Source organism: Mycotypha africana, assembly GCF_025528875.1.
Source record: "Mycotypha africana strain NRRL 2978 chromosome Unknown BDF20scaffold_4, whole genome shotgun sequence".
Lineage (NCBI taxonomy): Eukaryota > Fungi > Mucoromycota > Mucoromycetes > Mucorales > Mycotyphaceae > Mycotypha > Mycotypha africana.
The window spans coordinates 1,078,745-1,092,635 of record NW_026515728.1 but is presented as its reverse complement, the minus strand read 5'-3'; the positions used below and the strand labels follow the sequence as shown (position 1 = coordinate 1,092,635).

The window sequence follows — 13,891 nt, the reverse complement described above, 5'->3', positions numbered from 1 at the left end:
AACAGAAGTGAAAGGTTTTTTTTTTTTAAAAAAAAAAAAGGAAAACGTGAAAAATTGTCGAGTCACTTTTTGTCAAAGTCATACTTCACTTTTATGCACAAAGGAAAAAGAAGTGGGCCGTTCATTTATCCGCTGTGGAACTGAGTTCATTTCTTGAACAGGAAAATTTTGGGGGCACAAGCTACAAAGAAAAGCATTTTTGCCTATGAAGTCATAGTTTTCTTTTTTCTCTTTTCTTTACTCTTTATTTACAGACTTCTTTTATTCCTCTACCTTGAACAAAAAGCATGAGTTGGAGAGTATGTTGCTGCGAATAACCTGAGTAGAAACATAGCGCCATTTCTGACGTAAATCAACTTCTCTTAGGGGTTTCAAAAAGCCGTCAGTCGATTACCACATCAGTTATTATCAAAGAAAAGTGAAGGTACAGTGATATAAAACATTGCAATATTCTGACACGATACTGAGGATTGAGTTGATTATTTTAATTTCTAACAAAAATAGCTACAAAGGATCTCGAATATACTGCACTCGAGAAGCAATTTAATGATTTTTCGAAAATAATTGAAGTTCTTGCCACGGATGCCAGATTATTTCGTGATAGTATTTCTGGTAAATAACCATTTCATTTCTTTATACAAAGGACGAAATACAATGAAACTTTCAACATTCTGATAACTTTTATCAGATCATGTGCAATCTATTTAATTTGCTTCAATCATGTCGACGTTTTTTGCTAAGCTTTCCTTTCTGGTGTGGTACACACCCTTTTTTTTTTTTTTTTTTCTTTATACCTTACCAGCGTTATTGTCAAATCAAGCAGCTATGGCACAATACTTGGCAGGCATCTATGATTCAACTTTAGGCACTCAAGTACCAGAAGGCGCCGTTCAGAAACGATTTCAACAAACACCCGCGATTCAACTCCAAGCGGTCAACGATGCCGAAGCCGCTATGGCTTACTGTCGAGACGAAGTACTTCCTGAGCTGGACGTTGTGGATCGTGATATAGTGCGTCCTCTTCTAGAACTCACCGAAATTATTAAAACTGTACAAAAGACAATGACCAAACGGAACCACAAACTGATCGATTACGACCGCCATCGACTTGCTTTACAAAAACTCCAAAACAAACAAGAACGCAGCTTCAGCGAAGAAAAACAAATATTCAAAGTACAGGCTTCACTGGATACCGCTACACAAGATTACAAATATTTGAACGACATGCTCAAGGCAGAACTGCCCCAGTTTTTCCAGCTCAAAACACAGTTTATCCAACCTGTTTTCGAAAGTCTGTTTAACATGCAATCACGTATATATGGCATGATTTATGCTCGTTGTTATGAACTACTGAATCAGAATTTAGAGGCATTCACGACGAATACAATGGGTATTGAGGAAGGATACAATTATCGCAAATCACAAAGAGATGCGAGAGGTGAATTAGAAAATATGGATTTGTTGAAAAATGGAGGAAAGGCTTGGTTGGCTGCTTCAGGAGCAGGCCATAATTCAAAATTGTCTCTTCAAGAAAGAGCGGCTATGAAAAAGCAAGAGGAAATGATGGCTGGAGGGTCCTTGTCCTCGGGTTATTCTTCTCCTTCTCCACCATTCCAACAATTACAGTCGTCCATGCAAGCACCGCCGCCATCGCAGCAACAGCAACATGATTATGCAGCACCACCACCTGCTTATGGACAAACGGAAGGAGGTGTGGCGTTGGATTCATCGCCAATGCAATATGGAAAACAGCCACCACCCGCAGCATCCTATTCAGCAGCACCTCCCCCACCAGCCCCACAGCAGGGGCAGTATGTCATTGCATTATACGACTATACTGCTCAAGCAGAAGGAGATTTATCTTTCAAGAAAGATGATAAAATTGAAGTTGTTCAAAGAACAGCAGATACAAATGACTGGTGGACAGGAAAATTGAATGGAGTCATTGGCGTATTCCCAGGTAATAAGCAAAAAAAAAGTCAACCCCGTAACGATTGAGGGTCAATTTTTAACATTGTCTATGTCTAACTGACTATGTTTTTTTGCAGGCAACTATGTAGCAGAACTGTAGATTCATAACTTTAATCTAAAAGAGTTATTCTTTTTAATCAAGATATTAAAAGTATTTCTTTAAATGCAATAACAGACGAAATATATATTTTGTTCATTATGGTTTGGAATTTTCAGTATGTAGATTGGGGGGCATATTCAGTATGACAATTTTTTCTTCTAAAAAAAAATCACTTAAGTGTGTGGGTGCGTGTAATTGAGTGGTATGTATAGATCGATTACTTCCCGATCCGCTTTGATCACATATTTCTTATTGCTGTTGTTGTTGATGCTGTTGTTGCTGTTGTTGTTGTTGTTGTTGACATTTTGGAACGTAAAAAGTTATGAATATGTCGATTTTTAGGAATATGTAGGAGAAAAAAGGGGGAGGTTGTTTGAGATGCTTTTGTTATAAGCATGTGGGCATAAATAAAATAGAAGATGGGCATAACATAAATAAGTCGGGTTGCTGGGTGGTATAGTATCAATGACTCTTTATGGTAAGACATGGTTGACGAAACGTACAAATTCCATGGGCGTTGAACATTTCAGTAGGTTGCTTTGTACATGAGCATCAATTTCCTAAAGAAATAACAGCAAATGGTGTAAATGAAAGCGTCTATGAACAAAACAAATGATATCCAATGGCTTACCAGTACAACTTCTTTGGGTGTAGGTCTTGTACTTGGTGTTTCATCTAATAACCATGCAACTAAACCACGCATATACATGGATGGATAGCTGTAAGTGAAAGTAGGACTGGGTTCTGACAAAATGACGGAAAATAGCTCCATCTCATCTTTAATGAGATAGTGTGGCGGAACACGATCCATCATTTCTATGATTGTAATACCAAGCGACCACATGTCAATTTTTTCACTATACGCCTGTTCCCGAATCACTTCGGGTGCCATCCATTTACTTGTGCCCAGACGGTCACAATTACGTTTTGTAGCACGAGTCGCTAACCCAAAGTCAGCTATAAGCCGAGAGGAAAAGGTTTGAATGGAGCGATGAGTATATTTATTAGTTTGGGAGACTCTATGAAATATAGGATGACAATGTTTAGTAGCGAACTCACCTAATTTGATTTCTCCATGCCAGCCCAACAACAAATTTTCGCATTTAATGTCGCGATGGATAAAGCCCTTTGAATGCAGGTAATGCAACGCCTTCAATGTTTCACATGCAATGTAGATAGTATGCTCTTCAGGGATACCACGTTGACAAAGTATAGCAAATACAGAGCAGCGCATCAAATCCATTGCCATCCAAATATCGTCTCTCCAAATAGTTACTTCACGTAATCGGATCAAATTTGGATGACCTGTGGCCATAATGCGCAATTCACGAATAATGGCAGCCTTGTACTCACGGTCAGGATCCAATCGACAACGCTTGATAGCCAAATGGAGATTGTTTTTGTACTTGTGAACAGCACGGACAACTGAACCATTGACTCTACATACATACGAAATAAGATTAAGGGTTACTAAACATTTGTAATTCAAAACGTAAAAGGGGGGGGAGGGATGCCGCTACATGTATTATAAAGATAAATTCGAACAGACGAACGCTTACCCTGTGCCTATTTCTTTAAACTGAGTGTATTTATTCCTTGGATCTAATGTCGATATCGTCACAGCAGACTGCTTTCTTGACGTTGTTGTTGCAATAGTATTTTGTTGTAGCTGGCAGGAGGATAGCACTTTACGAATCCTTCTTTCAAATTCATTTTCAGATTTACGAATTAAAGGAGGCAGCTGAGGTATTTCTGCCGATGATCCCACATTGTACCAACGTTGTTTTTTCTCGTATGAAAAGGAATTGGTTGATGGTGGGGGCGGATAGGATCTCAAGTTGAATGCATTATTTTTATCGTCATAGGGATCTTGTTTCAAAAAACAGTCTTTCCCAAATAAATTAGGTATCTCATAGAATCCAGGAGGACGCCAGATTTCCTATAGGGTACCGCGAATTAGATCACAGATACTATTACTATTGCTACTATTATGTTACTGCTATAATACGCACTGAATGTCGTATTGTATCAGTACCTTGTTTGTAGTATGACTGGTATTACTACTGTTGTAAAATGAATTTGCTCTTTGTATGCAACCCGTTGATCGTCTTTTTAAAGACATATCAATGGTTTTTTTACTGTCATTGGATGTAGTGAATGATTTTGATTTTCGTAGTAGCTGCTTATTACTGCTATTGTTGATCGGAGCAAATTGACGCTATATAAAAAAAAATGTTATTTATCCCAATTTTTCATCCAGTTGTTGAAAAAGTCAAATAGACATATAGCTCACACTTCGCTCTTGATCTTTTGTAGCTGCCATTATATGCTTGTTGAACTTTTGCTGATGCTGTTGAGAAATATGAAGCATTGGGGAATAGTATTATTATTGTGAAGATGTAATATTTTTTGAAGTTCCTGGATTTTGTAAAAGAAAAAAGAAAGAAAGAAATAAATGGCGCTTATCACCGTTTTTTTAAAAAAAGGGAAAAACAAATCTCCTTGACAAAGTATGAGCACCCCAACCTGGTGTGCGTATGTACACAATGTACATACGAGAAGGCAGGTACCACATGCCGATTTAATTTGAAACTCTTTTTTTTTTTTTTTTTTTTTGTTTATTGTGCACTTTTTCAAGTAATCATTCACACAAAGTACACATACACACCAATTTCTGAAATTTGTGGAGAAAGAATTGCATACGATAGGCCAATCAAATGGAGGTATGGAAATCCATAAAAAGCTAGCTGAGCAAAAAGCCCTGAATCATTTTCAAAGCACAACCAAGAGGCAAGGTAGTGCCGATGACTGAACTTCATCAACTATCTTGCATCCACAACATGTATAGTTCTTTCTCGCTTTTTAACATTAAGAGATGTAGCTTTATTATTGCAATCGAGGGTTCTCTTTAAAAATAATGAAAACGAGTGTACATCAAATTAGAACCATTGCTTATGTCCCTTTTTTTTTTTTTGCAAAGTGACATTTTGGGTAACAATTCGACAAGCGTACGAAGAAAACGTGGGGGGTCGTGCAACCTTTTATCGAAATAACCAAAACGTGTTTCTCGTCTTATCCATACTTACTTTGTAGCAATTAATGAACAAAAGACTATCGGAAACAATAATTGCGGAGAAGACTTGTAGCAATCTATCTTAAGGATGCCATAACTCTACCAGAATGCCGTTTCTTTTAAAACGTTAATGGAATAGAAACTACAGAGATACTTATACAATTGATTAACATTAGTTTTAAAGCAACAGAAAGAAACTTTAAATTGAAGGAGAGCTTTTGCCGATCTTTGACAACCAAGGGGGATGGATGCGCAAGGGACGATTTACGATTATGCGTATATTGTGCATCAGTCTAGAATGTGCACAATTGATCTATCCAATAAATCGTTGTGCATGTACTCATCTTAACCATACATAATCCCTAAAGAGAGCAATCGAATACACGTAAAAATTAGCTGCGTATCTTTGTTCAAACTAAAGACATGTCCCAAGACGCACAAATTTAATTTCTTTTTCTTTTTCTTTCTATCTTTTTTTTTTTTTCTTTTTTGTTTTTTGCTTCAACTTATTGCATGCTGAATCAACTATGCTTCCGGACAAAACTATATTGCTTATTTCAATTCTAAGGTCCATTTCTGGTTCTCAAAACGTACATCGTAATATTATCGTAGAATACTCCCCATTCTTCACTGAATAACGTTTTAGGAAGGCTATCATTTTCATAGGCCCAACTGTTCTCTATAGAATTGTAATCAGCCTAGTAAGCATATACATTGACTTGCATAGCTTCATTGTTCCTTGATATTTTTTTGTCCAGAGATTGATTAATCTTGAATGACAAGCGACTATAGCAACAGCTCCAATTTTTTAGCTGTTTCAAAATATGTAAAAAAATATTCTAATAAAAGGGATATCTCAAAATGACAATCGAGTCATCTTTAACCATGATGCTCTTATCATGAAACGGTACTCTTTCTCCATGGTCTTTAAAACCTAAGCGTTGATACCAGGTTATAATTTCTTGTCGACTTTCGAACACATGCACAATGGCTTCTTTGATCTGTGACTGTAAGTGCATTCGTATATACTTCAAAGCCTCGGTCATCAAAAGCTTGCCCACACCGCGCGACTGCTGTTTAGGGCTTACAGCTAACATGGACAAAAGAGCCTCTCCTTCCTTTTGTTCGTTCAAGACAATAATAAGGGTGCCTATCACAGTTTCTTCTTCAGCAACATCTTCTTTTCCACATGAAGATGGACTGCTTTTGCTTTCTCTTTCAATGGCATAAAGGAGAATATCTGGCTTTCCATGATCTTGTATGAGTTTATTGGCGGCTTCCAATGTGATACGGTCTGTCCAAACTAAGTCATTAGTGTTAGTCCAACTTTCAGAAGATTTATAAGCAGCATTGATGACATTATCTACTATAAATGCAGTATATTTGTGGTCTTTAGATGTAACAGGTCTAACATAAACATTCGATGTAGCTTCCTCTGTTATTGTCATTTTAAGATGTTCAAAACCCAACAATAAAAAGGATCAAAAGAGGGCAGATTAGCCCTTCGCAATATTAAAACACTCGAAAATTTTACGCGACATGAGTCACGAAGCCAGGAAATTTGGGTTCCGTAGGGTCAATTCAGTGGATCAAAAACATCGGGGATTCTGTTACTGGTCAAGGTTCGCTTTGTTTTAAAGCATTCTACAATCGTGCATTTTCCCATTCGTAAATCGAAAATACACCTTGGATAAGCTCCAATGCGATTACCTCATCCGGCAGTGATCGAGGGTTTTAGCTCTCAAAGCTGCTAACGATTGCGAATGAATATCTATTTGGGTAATGTGGTCGACTCTCCTGACACATTTAAAAATGGAATGAACGCTCTAAAAAATATGCTGTCGAACAGCGGATTGAAGCGTGCAAACAATAATTTCATGTCAATATCATATTATGGGCTCGAAAGTACTCTTTGTAATGACACCAATGAGGAAACATTTGTCAAAATCATGATGTCAAAGGCGTGACACGAACGTTGATGTTGTTTGATCCAAAGCTTTCAATGATCTTTATACTGAAGGAGTAGAGCAGAGCTGGAGTATTCACAGCTCTAGTCGTATCCTAAAGAAAGCATTACCACAGATGTACTAAGAACTCTTTGTAATTAAAATAAAAGACATGTTGCATTCTTTTGTGCATTGTTACGAACTTTGCGCTTTCTTTTTATTATTTATCCGTTGTTGAAATTAATTGTACAAGACTGCAGTATTCTTTACAAAAGTTGCATGAGGTATATTGATTACAGATACACGCTCATCATCATAATTATGCTTTCCAATTTGTTTTCTAATTGATTGCTCAAGCTGATTGCTTTTGCACTTCAGCATTATCTGACATTTTATTAGAGACTTCAGAGGTCTTGTCGTCAGGAGTCGTGTTGTTTGAAGAAGATGCTGTATCCGCACTCGAAATAATCTTTGCACTTTCAGCTGATGATGATGGTGACTGTGTTGAAACACTTGTCTCTTTGTTATACGATCGAATCCATTCTTTAGGAAATTCTAGTCTTTGCTTTGGCTTGGGTAGATTCAAAGGCACATCTGCAAAAGTATCGGTCTTATCCTAAAATTGATAAACCCAATCTTAGCATCCGCGGCATATTTGCTGCCATCCGCCCTATCCCTTATGCCCTCTTATGCCCTCTTCCTTTTCACAACGTGGTTCAAAGTGTTACCTTTGCTTCTTTAACTAACTTTTTCAAAGCGTCAATCAAGAACTTTTTATTTTGTTTAATTTGAGGAAATCTTTCGCAAGACATGGTCAATTCGCCAGTGTTGACATTGTATCGAGGTCCACTCAAAAGTAAAAATTTGTGTTTCTCTTCAGCATCTAACTTCAAATCATCCACTTTAACACTCAATACGACTTTGCGTTCAACAGGATGTCCTTCACCAACATATGTATGTGTTTTGAACTTTAATATATGGCTTGCTTTTGGTGGTTCAAAAGGTTTGGCATAAGCTATGCAAAATCAAATGAAATGGATAGGTTAATCAACATAAAGTTTTTTGGTAGCATATCCATTTTAACCAGAGCGTGTTCCAAGAAAACCCTTACCACTCAATTTAGGCAGTTCGAATTCAGTTTTTCTAAGGTATTTGCGAACTTCTCGTATGTTATTAAAGAGTTCGTGACCGATGGTCGTCTGATCGTCAAAGTTGAACTTTGGCATGTCGTCAACATCGTATTTCTTAGCGGGTTTTCTGCGACCAGTTGTTTGACGTCCAACGAGTGCTGCAGAGCTAGTCGAAAATTGCTTTACTGCTGTTTGACTGATAGTACGTTGAGTAAGATTGGCTGCTTGTCTTAGCATTGTTCTATCAATACAGTTTTATAAAAGGTACAGGTTAATTTTTCATTTTTTTACCCTTGATTAAAACTGGGGGACAAATTCAGATTCAATCAATGGTGGCAGCACCATCACCTACAAATCCGGTTTGATACCCCGCATTTTTTTCAAGAATTCGCTTTAACAGCACTGTTTGAAAATGACTGATATGAGATCAAGCATAGTCTACTTTCAATTTGTGGCAAGATAAAAATCAAATACTTTATTGACATAGTTATATATTAATATGTACATAGTTCCAAATTATAGGTTGTTCAACAGCCTGTTAAAACAGTAATATTCAAGCATTCTTCCGAAACAGGAAAAGTTATTTATCGCGTTCATTTAAGCTTTTCCGCGAAAAGCTGTACCATCTGTCACGAATCTCTCTTCTTGTTCGTAAAGGCATCATTTTACTAATTTGGTCCCAATCCCTTCCTATCTGACCGACCAGTTTTCGCAGAACTTTATCTTCCTCTGATGCCCAAGGTTCTGCTCGCTCAGGTGCCAAATGGTTGATATACTCAGTGTACTGATGTTTACACTGCATAGGTGTCCTGCCAACGAAATTCCTGGAAATCTGCTTCCAATGTTCATATTTTAGCTTCTTTTTCTTTTCCATCATCTTTAATACTGCTGTTTCTAATTTATGTAATTCAGCTGGCTCCCATTGTGTTTCACCTAGCCAAGTGCAGGCAAGTTTCGCTACCCTCGTGATCCAGCCGGGCTTACGGTTGGATAATTCCTGAGTTACTTGCTGACCATATGCGTTCAAAAAGCCTTTGTCCTTCAGTGTAGCATAAAATTGTTTACGCCCTTGCTTGTAACTTCGGTTCGGTAATTGATTAACAGCTTTGGATAAGTTTCCATATTGATATACTTTTCTCCAAAACAACCTTGTCTCTGCTCTAGTCCATTGCCTTGTCTTCGACGCAGGATCCAACATGCGTAACCATATACAGCGGCATTGTTCAGCAGTTCTTGTAGGTATTCCTTCCGCTAACTTTTGCCAATTTTTTCCAAACTCTTCAATTCGTTCTGCTAACAGTTCGACCTCATCATCTGTCCATTTTGTGCGGTTACTTGTATTGTCGAGATGCCTTCTATATCGTTTACGAATTTGCCAGTTTGATCGCTCCGGCAGATATTTATTAGCTATTGCCGTCCACGCTGTTCCAAACTCTTCCACTCCCTTCAATATTAGTTGATCTTCTACTTGAGTCCAGGGCTTGCGTTTATTTTCTTCTTTTACTTGCTGCCACTCCATGCTGAGTTTATCGGCCGTACGCTGAGGAAAGTATTGTTGATGAACTGCTTTCCAGTTATTCTCTCCAAGTTCCTTTACTGCTTGATTCAGAGTCTCCCTTTCTTCAGGTGTAAAAGGCCCTCGTTTAAAGTTTTCGCTGTTGAGCTTATACCAGCGATTTTTACATTGCCGTACGGTACGTAAGGGTAATTCCTGCTGCGTCAGTTCCCTCCAACTTCGCCCCCCCTTGTCTTTAATAAAGCGTTTTATAATTTCGTCTTCTTCTGGTTTCCAAGCAATATAAAGTTTGGTCGCATATGTTCTGGAGAAGAATTCACAGGTTAATGTGCATCTTGAACTACTTGATCTAAAAGAATTCAATAGGAAAGATCTAAACATGACCGACATCCTTCACTAAATTCTCGGGTATTTCAATTTCGAAAAATCATGATAAAATGGGATTGAATTCTCAAGCTCAGAAATTACCCTAACCCTCGTTTTTAACTTTGAAAGCAGTCTTTGACCTTCTGCCTATCGGTTTAGTACTTACTTAATATGCGCACCTAATTGTCCCCAAACCACACGACAGAACTTCTCATGCGGGCTCTAGAAGAAGGCTTTCATCGGCATAATATATCTTTATATGTAACTTTACAAAATCACATAAGCAAGTCTGAGAACTGATATTTCTGCATTAAGACAAATTACCTCTCTCCCAACCACTTTTTAAGCCTTCTATTTCAATATTTTACATACAGAAGTATCTTATTGATTGTATTGTAGATTATTTCTGATTCTTTCATGCGGGTTGCATTTAGTGTACTGTCAACACTATGACTTATTATGAGATCCCTTGCTCAAATGATATGCCCATTTTTATATGCCATCATTTCGTATAAAGAAATTTCCGATTCAACTTTTTTAATATTTTACATTTTAAAGGACACAGTGACGGTAAACGCGGTAATCTGTTTATATAAATTATACTAGGTCACAAATCTGTCAACTTAGTACTTCTATCTATTGCCATTATATAAAGGTACATATAGGCTTGCTTGATGGTGTGTATGAAAGTAGAATGAAGTCATTTGGTGTGGTCAGCGTTCTACTATATAGTACATAAGTGTGGTTATACCAAGATTGCCAATGCTTTTGATAGTCTTACTTATGTTTGCAACTATCGTCATTGTGCGTATTTGGGTTCCATTTATGCTTTTGAGTGCTTAAAAGCTTATTAAGAGCATAGGTGGTTAACAACATAAGCTGCAGTATACTTTATTTCGGCTGTATATCATATCAATTGAAGGGAAAATCAGTTCATGACAGTATTCTTCTTTTGATGCAAGCAGTTAAGAATTCATTTATGGTATTAGTTTCGATAATGTGTATGTTAGTCATATCAGCTGAACGAGAGCAACAAATGTCCCTACTTGTACGTATGTGTGAGTTTGTACAGTAATTGAACACTCGTCACACTAGGTACAATGATTCGGCATGTTATTAAGTTAATCAGTGATCAGCCATATTTCCAGTATTTACCGAAGTTAATGCTATTCTCCGTCTCTCCGTTCCATTATCGTTTCTTACTATTCAATAAATACCATAACGCTATGCAAAAGCAAGTTTTATCAAGTGATAGAGCGCTATCCAATTGTCATTCGCTATATCGTAATAGCTGGCCGTACGTGATCTGTCAAATGCAAAAACAGAAAAATAAAAGGCATATATAAAGGCATCGGTTTGCCTTTCTTTTCTGAAGTTGATTCTGTTGAATATACTTCGAACCATATACAATGTTTCTTCTCCGAGCTATAACCAGAGCAAAAACCATTTCCAACCATTTAAAGTCATCCTCTAATCGATCCATTCACAGTGACAAAACTTCTCAAGGCCTAACTCGGGTCTTTAATGACTTTTATCTGCGCGTGCACCCTTCTTTAAAAAATCGAGAGAGGCAGCGCAAGTTCCAGCTCTCCTCCTGTCGCGGAAGAAAGAAGGCGGTATTGATCGGTATCAATTATATAGGCTCTGATTCAGAATTGAGAGGATGTATCAATGATGCTCAGTCAATGCGAGCACTTCTCACCACGCAATTTAACTTTAGCGAGGACAACATGTTAGTCTTGACCGATGATCAGCCTGTAGATGGTCAGCTGTACCCCACCAAAAAAAATATGATCGCTGCAATGAAATGGCTCGTCCAGGATTCTCAGCCTAATGATTCGTAAGTGAATCAATAGCGAATCATATAGCATAAATTGAATTTGGCGTTTTCATAGATTCTAACGCTTACAATTTTTCTCAGATTATTTTTTCACTATAGTGGACATGGCGGTAGTGTTAAAGATTCTAACGGTGATGAAATAGATGGCTATGATGAAACGATTTTTCCGGTTGACTTTAGAAACTATGAAGCTGGTACAGGTCAACTTGTTGACGATGAACTCCATGAACTCTTAGTCAAACCATTGGTCGAAGGCTGTCGTTTGACATGCGTGTTCGACAGTTGCCATTCTGGAACAGTATTAGACTTACCATATGTTTACTCAACTTTCGGAACCCTTCAAAGTGGCGTCCGCCACGAAGCTAGTAAAAAAGCTTCTCTTACTGCCAGTTCCTCTTTCATTAACAGAAAGTTAGCTAGGTATTCCTCTTTGGGTTCGGAAGGGAGCAGCCACAAAGAACAAAACGCATTTGTAGACCAAAAAGAAACGAACGAGCAGCGACTTTTCTCTCCTGCGGATGTCATTTTGTTTGCAGGGTAAGCCTTCAAATCACAGTATTTAGAATTTAGAACCTTCATAATTCTAGCTGTTAACACTGCCGGTAATAGCTGCAGAGATGATCAAACCTCAGCCGATGCTCAAATGGCTGGCCAAGCTGCTGGTGCGATGAGTTACGCTTTTATAAGTAAGTTCATAACCTATTCAAGCGATGAATGGATTCAAAATACATCGAATTTATGCTTATTTATCTTTCATGTAGAAACTCTGAAAGCAAACCCTGAACAATCATACATGTCGTTGTTAAACAATGTTCGTAACATTTTGAAGAACGAATTTTCGCAGCGTCCTCAAATGAGCACATCCCACCCAATAGATCCTAATTCCAAGTTTATATGTTAGATACACTCAAAATTCTTTCGTCAGTACCTAATTCATCATATAATGCACATTTTCGTATCACAGGAAGCGTTCATTAAAATCGTCTGAAATGTAAATTTCCTTGGCATGCAAAATAAAGACTTCTGTAATGGAAAGTAACTCTTTTCCTTTCATTTTCGTTCTCTCTTCCTTTACTTATCATAAAGCATAATATAGATAATGGTAAATTCACGGGAAAATAGACCTTTACTTCTAGCTATAGGTAATAATTTAACATATTACATACGTACTGTAGGAATTTTTGTTTGGTAAGAGGAAAACTCCAGCTGAACTTCTTCGCCAACACCAACGCGCCATCACCAAGGCTCAAAGAGAACTAGACCGGGAAAGAGAAAAACTAGAACGACAAGAAAAAAAACTTATTTTGGATATCAAAAAAGCTGCGAAAGCAAACCAAATGGGAGCGTGTAAAGTCATGGCCAAAGATTTGGTGCGTACACGACGCAATGTACAAAAGTTCTATCAAATGAAAACTCAGTTGCAGGCAATCGGCCTACGCATTCAAACTTTGCGTTCAAGCCAACAAATGGCAGAAGCTATGCGAGGAGCCACAAAGGCCATGGGTTCAATGAACCGTCAAATGAATTTACCTCAAATTCAAAAGATTATGATGGATTTTGAAAGGGAAAGTGAACTGATGGACATGAAAGACGAAATGATGGGTGATGCTATAGATGACGCTTTTGAAGAAGACGAAGATGAAGAAGAAAGTGATGAAATTGTCAACAAAGTGTTAGATGAAATAGGAATAAGTCTAAATCAAGAGGTAAAGAATTCTAATAAAAAGTTGAAAAGTGAGGTTTCAGGAACCATGTTCTAACAATAATTTCTATATCTAGTTGGGAGAGGTTCCTACGGGCTTGAAACATTCAGAGCCTGTAACAGTTTCTTCTACAGAAAAAGTGGCTCAAACAGAAGGGTTGTCGGCTGATGATGCTGCTTTACAAGCGCGATTAGATAATTTGAGAAGAGAATAATACCTTACAAATTTTAATAACCATTCTTTGAC

At 37.6% G+C, this 13,891-nt stretch overlaps 6 protein-coding genes across 6 annotated transcripts; 2 read left to right on the top strand and 4 right to left on the bottom strand.

Annotated features, from left to right (window-relative positions):
• Positions 1-230: 230 nt before the first annotated feature.
• On the top strand, positions 231-2,158 carry BDF20DRAFT_864514 (uncharacterized protein). Its single transcript, XM_053080741.1, has 5 exons — positions 231-299; positions 367-424; positions 505-612; positions 803-1,960; positions 2,049-2,158. The coding sequence occupies exons 1-5, from the start codon at positions 288-290 to the stop codon at positions 2,069-2,071; spliced, it is 1,359 nt and encodes a 452-aa protein (XP_052937235.1). The 5' UTR covers positions 231-287; the 3' UTR covers positions 2,072-2,158.
• Positions 2,159-4,538, bottom strand: BDF20DRAFT_864505 (kinase-like domain-containing protein). The gene is made up of 6 exons (XM_053080740.1): positions 4,365-4,538; positions 4,107-4,289; positions 3,631-4,010; positions 3,131-3,510; positions 2,703-3,028; positions 2,159-2,631 (listed from the first exon to the last, which is right to left on the bottom strand). Exons 1-6 carry the CDS (start codon positions 4,440-4,442, stop codon positions 2,545-2,547), a joined length of 1,434 nt encoding a protein of 477 aa, XP_052937234.1. The 5' UTR covers positions 4,443-4,538; the 3' UTR covers positions 2,159-2,544.
• Positions 4,539-6,104: 1,566 nt separating this feature from the next.
• Positions 6,105-6,609, bottom strand: BDF20DRAFT_864504 (uncharacterized protein; the record flags this gene model as incomplete). Its single annotated transcript, XM_053080739.1, has 1 exon — positions 6,105-6,609. A coding segment is annotated over exon 1 (441 nt), but the record flags the coding sequence as incomplete, so codon positions are not given.
• A 658-nt stretch (positions 6,610-7,267) lies between these two features.
• Positions 7,268-8,584, bottom strand: BDF20DRAFT_864503 (mitochondrial ribosomal subunit protein-domain-containing protein). Its single transcript, XM_053080738.1, has 3 exons — positions 8,202-8,584; positions 7,819-8,105; positions 7,268-7,706 (listed from the first exon to the last, which is right to left on the bottom strand). Exons 1-3 carry the CDS (start codon positions 8,455-8,457, stop codon positions 7,443-7,445), a joined length of 807 nt encoding a protein of 268 aa, XP_052937232.1. The 5' UTR covers positions 8,458-8,584; the 3' UTR covers positions 7,268-7,442.
• An 84-nt stretch (positions 8,585-8,668) lies between these two features.
• Positions 8,669-10,176, bottom strand: BDF20DRAFT_864501 (uncharacterized protein). The gene has a single exon (XM_053080737.1). The coding sequence runs from the start codon at positions 10,124-10,126 to the stop codon at positions 8,801-8,803; it is 1,326 nt and encodes a 441-aa protein (XP_052937231.1). The 5' UTR covers positions 10,127-10,176; the 3' UTR covers positions 8,669-8,800.
• Positions 10,177-11,057: 881 nt separating this feature from the next.
• Positions 11,058-13,859, top strand: BDF20DRAFT_905698 (caspase domain-containing protein; the record flags this gene model as incomplete). Its single annotated transcript, XM_053083196.1, has 7 exons — positions 11,058-11,154; positions 11,669-11,942; positions 12,024-12,479; positions 12,552-12,628; positions 12,704-12,830; positions 13,138-13,681; positions 13,722-13,859. 7 exons carry the CDS (start codon positions 11,058-11,060, stop codon positions 13,857-13,859), a joined length of 1,713 nt encoding a protein of 570 aa, XP_052937230.1.
• Between the last annotated feature and the right edge of the window lie 32 nt (positions 13,860-13,891).

Excerpts from the sequence above, each read along its gene's own strand:
- BDF20DRAFT_864505 (XM_053080740.1), bottom strand. The coding sequence starts at position 4,442 with ATGCTTCATATTTCTCAACAGCATCAGCAAAAGTTCAACAAGCATATA. Across the intron at positions 3,511-3,630 it reads TTTAAAGAAATAGGCACAGG|AGTCAATGGTTCAGTTGTCC; the intron begins GTAAGCGTTCGT and ends GTATGTATGTAG. Across the intron at positions 3,029-3,130 it reads GCATGGAGAAATCAAATTAG|CTGACTTTGGGTTAGCGACT; the intron begins GTGAGTTCGCTA and ends CTCGGCTTATAG.
- BDF20DRAFT_864514 (XM_053080741.1), top strand. Across the intron at positions 425-504 it reads ATTATCAAAGAAAAGTGAAG|CTACAAAGGATCTCGAATAT; the intron begins GTACAGTGATAT and ends TAACAAAAATAG. Across the intron at positions 613-802 it reads ATTTCGTGATAGTATTTCTG|CGTTATTGTCAAATCAAGCA; the intron begins GTAAATAACCAT and ends ATACCTTACCAG.
- BDF20DRAFT_864501 (XM_053080737.1), bottom strand. The coding sequence starts at position 10,126 with ATGTCGGTCATGTTTAGATCTTTCCTATTGAATTCTTTTAGATCAAGT.
- BDF20DRAFT_864503 (XM_053080738.1), bottom strand. The coding sequence starts at position 8,457 with ATGCTAAGACAAGCAGCCAATCTTACTCAACGTACTATCAGTCAAACA. Across the intron at positions 8,106-8,201 it reads CGAACTGCCTAAATTGAGTG|CTTATGCCAAACCTTTTGAA; the intron begins GTAAGGGTTTTC and ends GATTTTGCATAG. Across the intron at positions 7,707-7,818 it reads AGTTAGTTAAAGAAGCAAAG|GATAAGACCGATACTTTTGC; the intron begins GTAACACTTTGA and ends TATCAATTTTAG.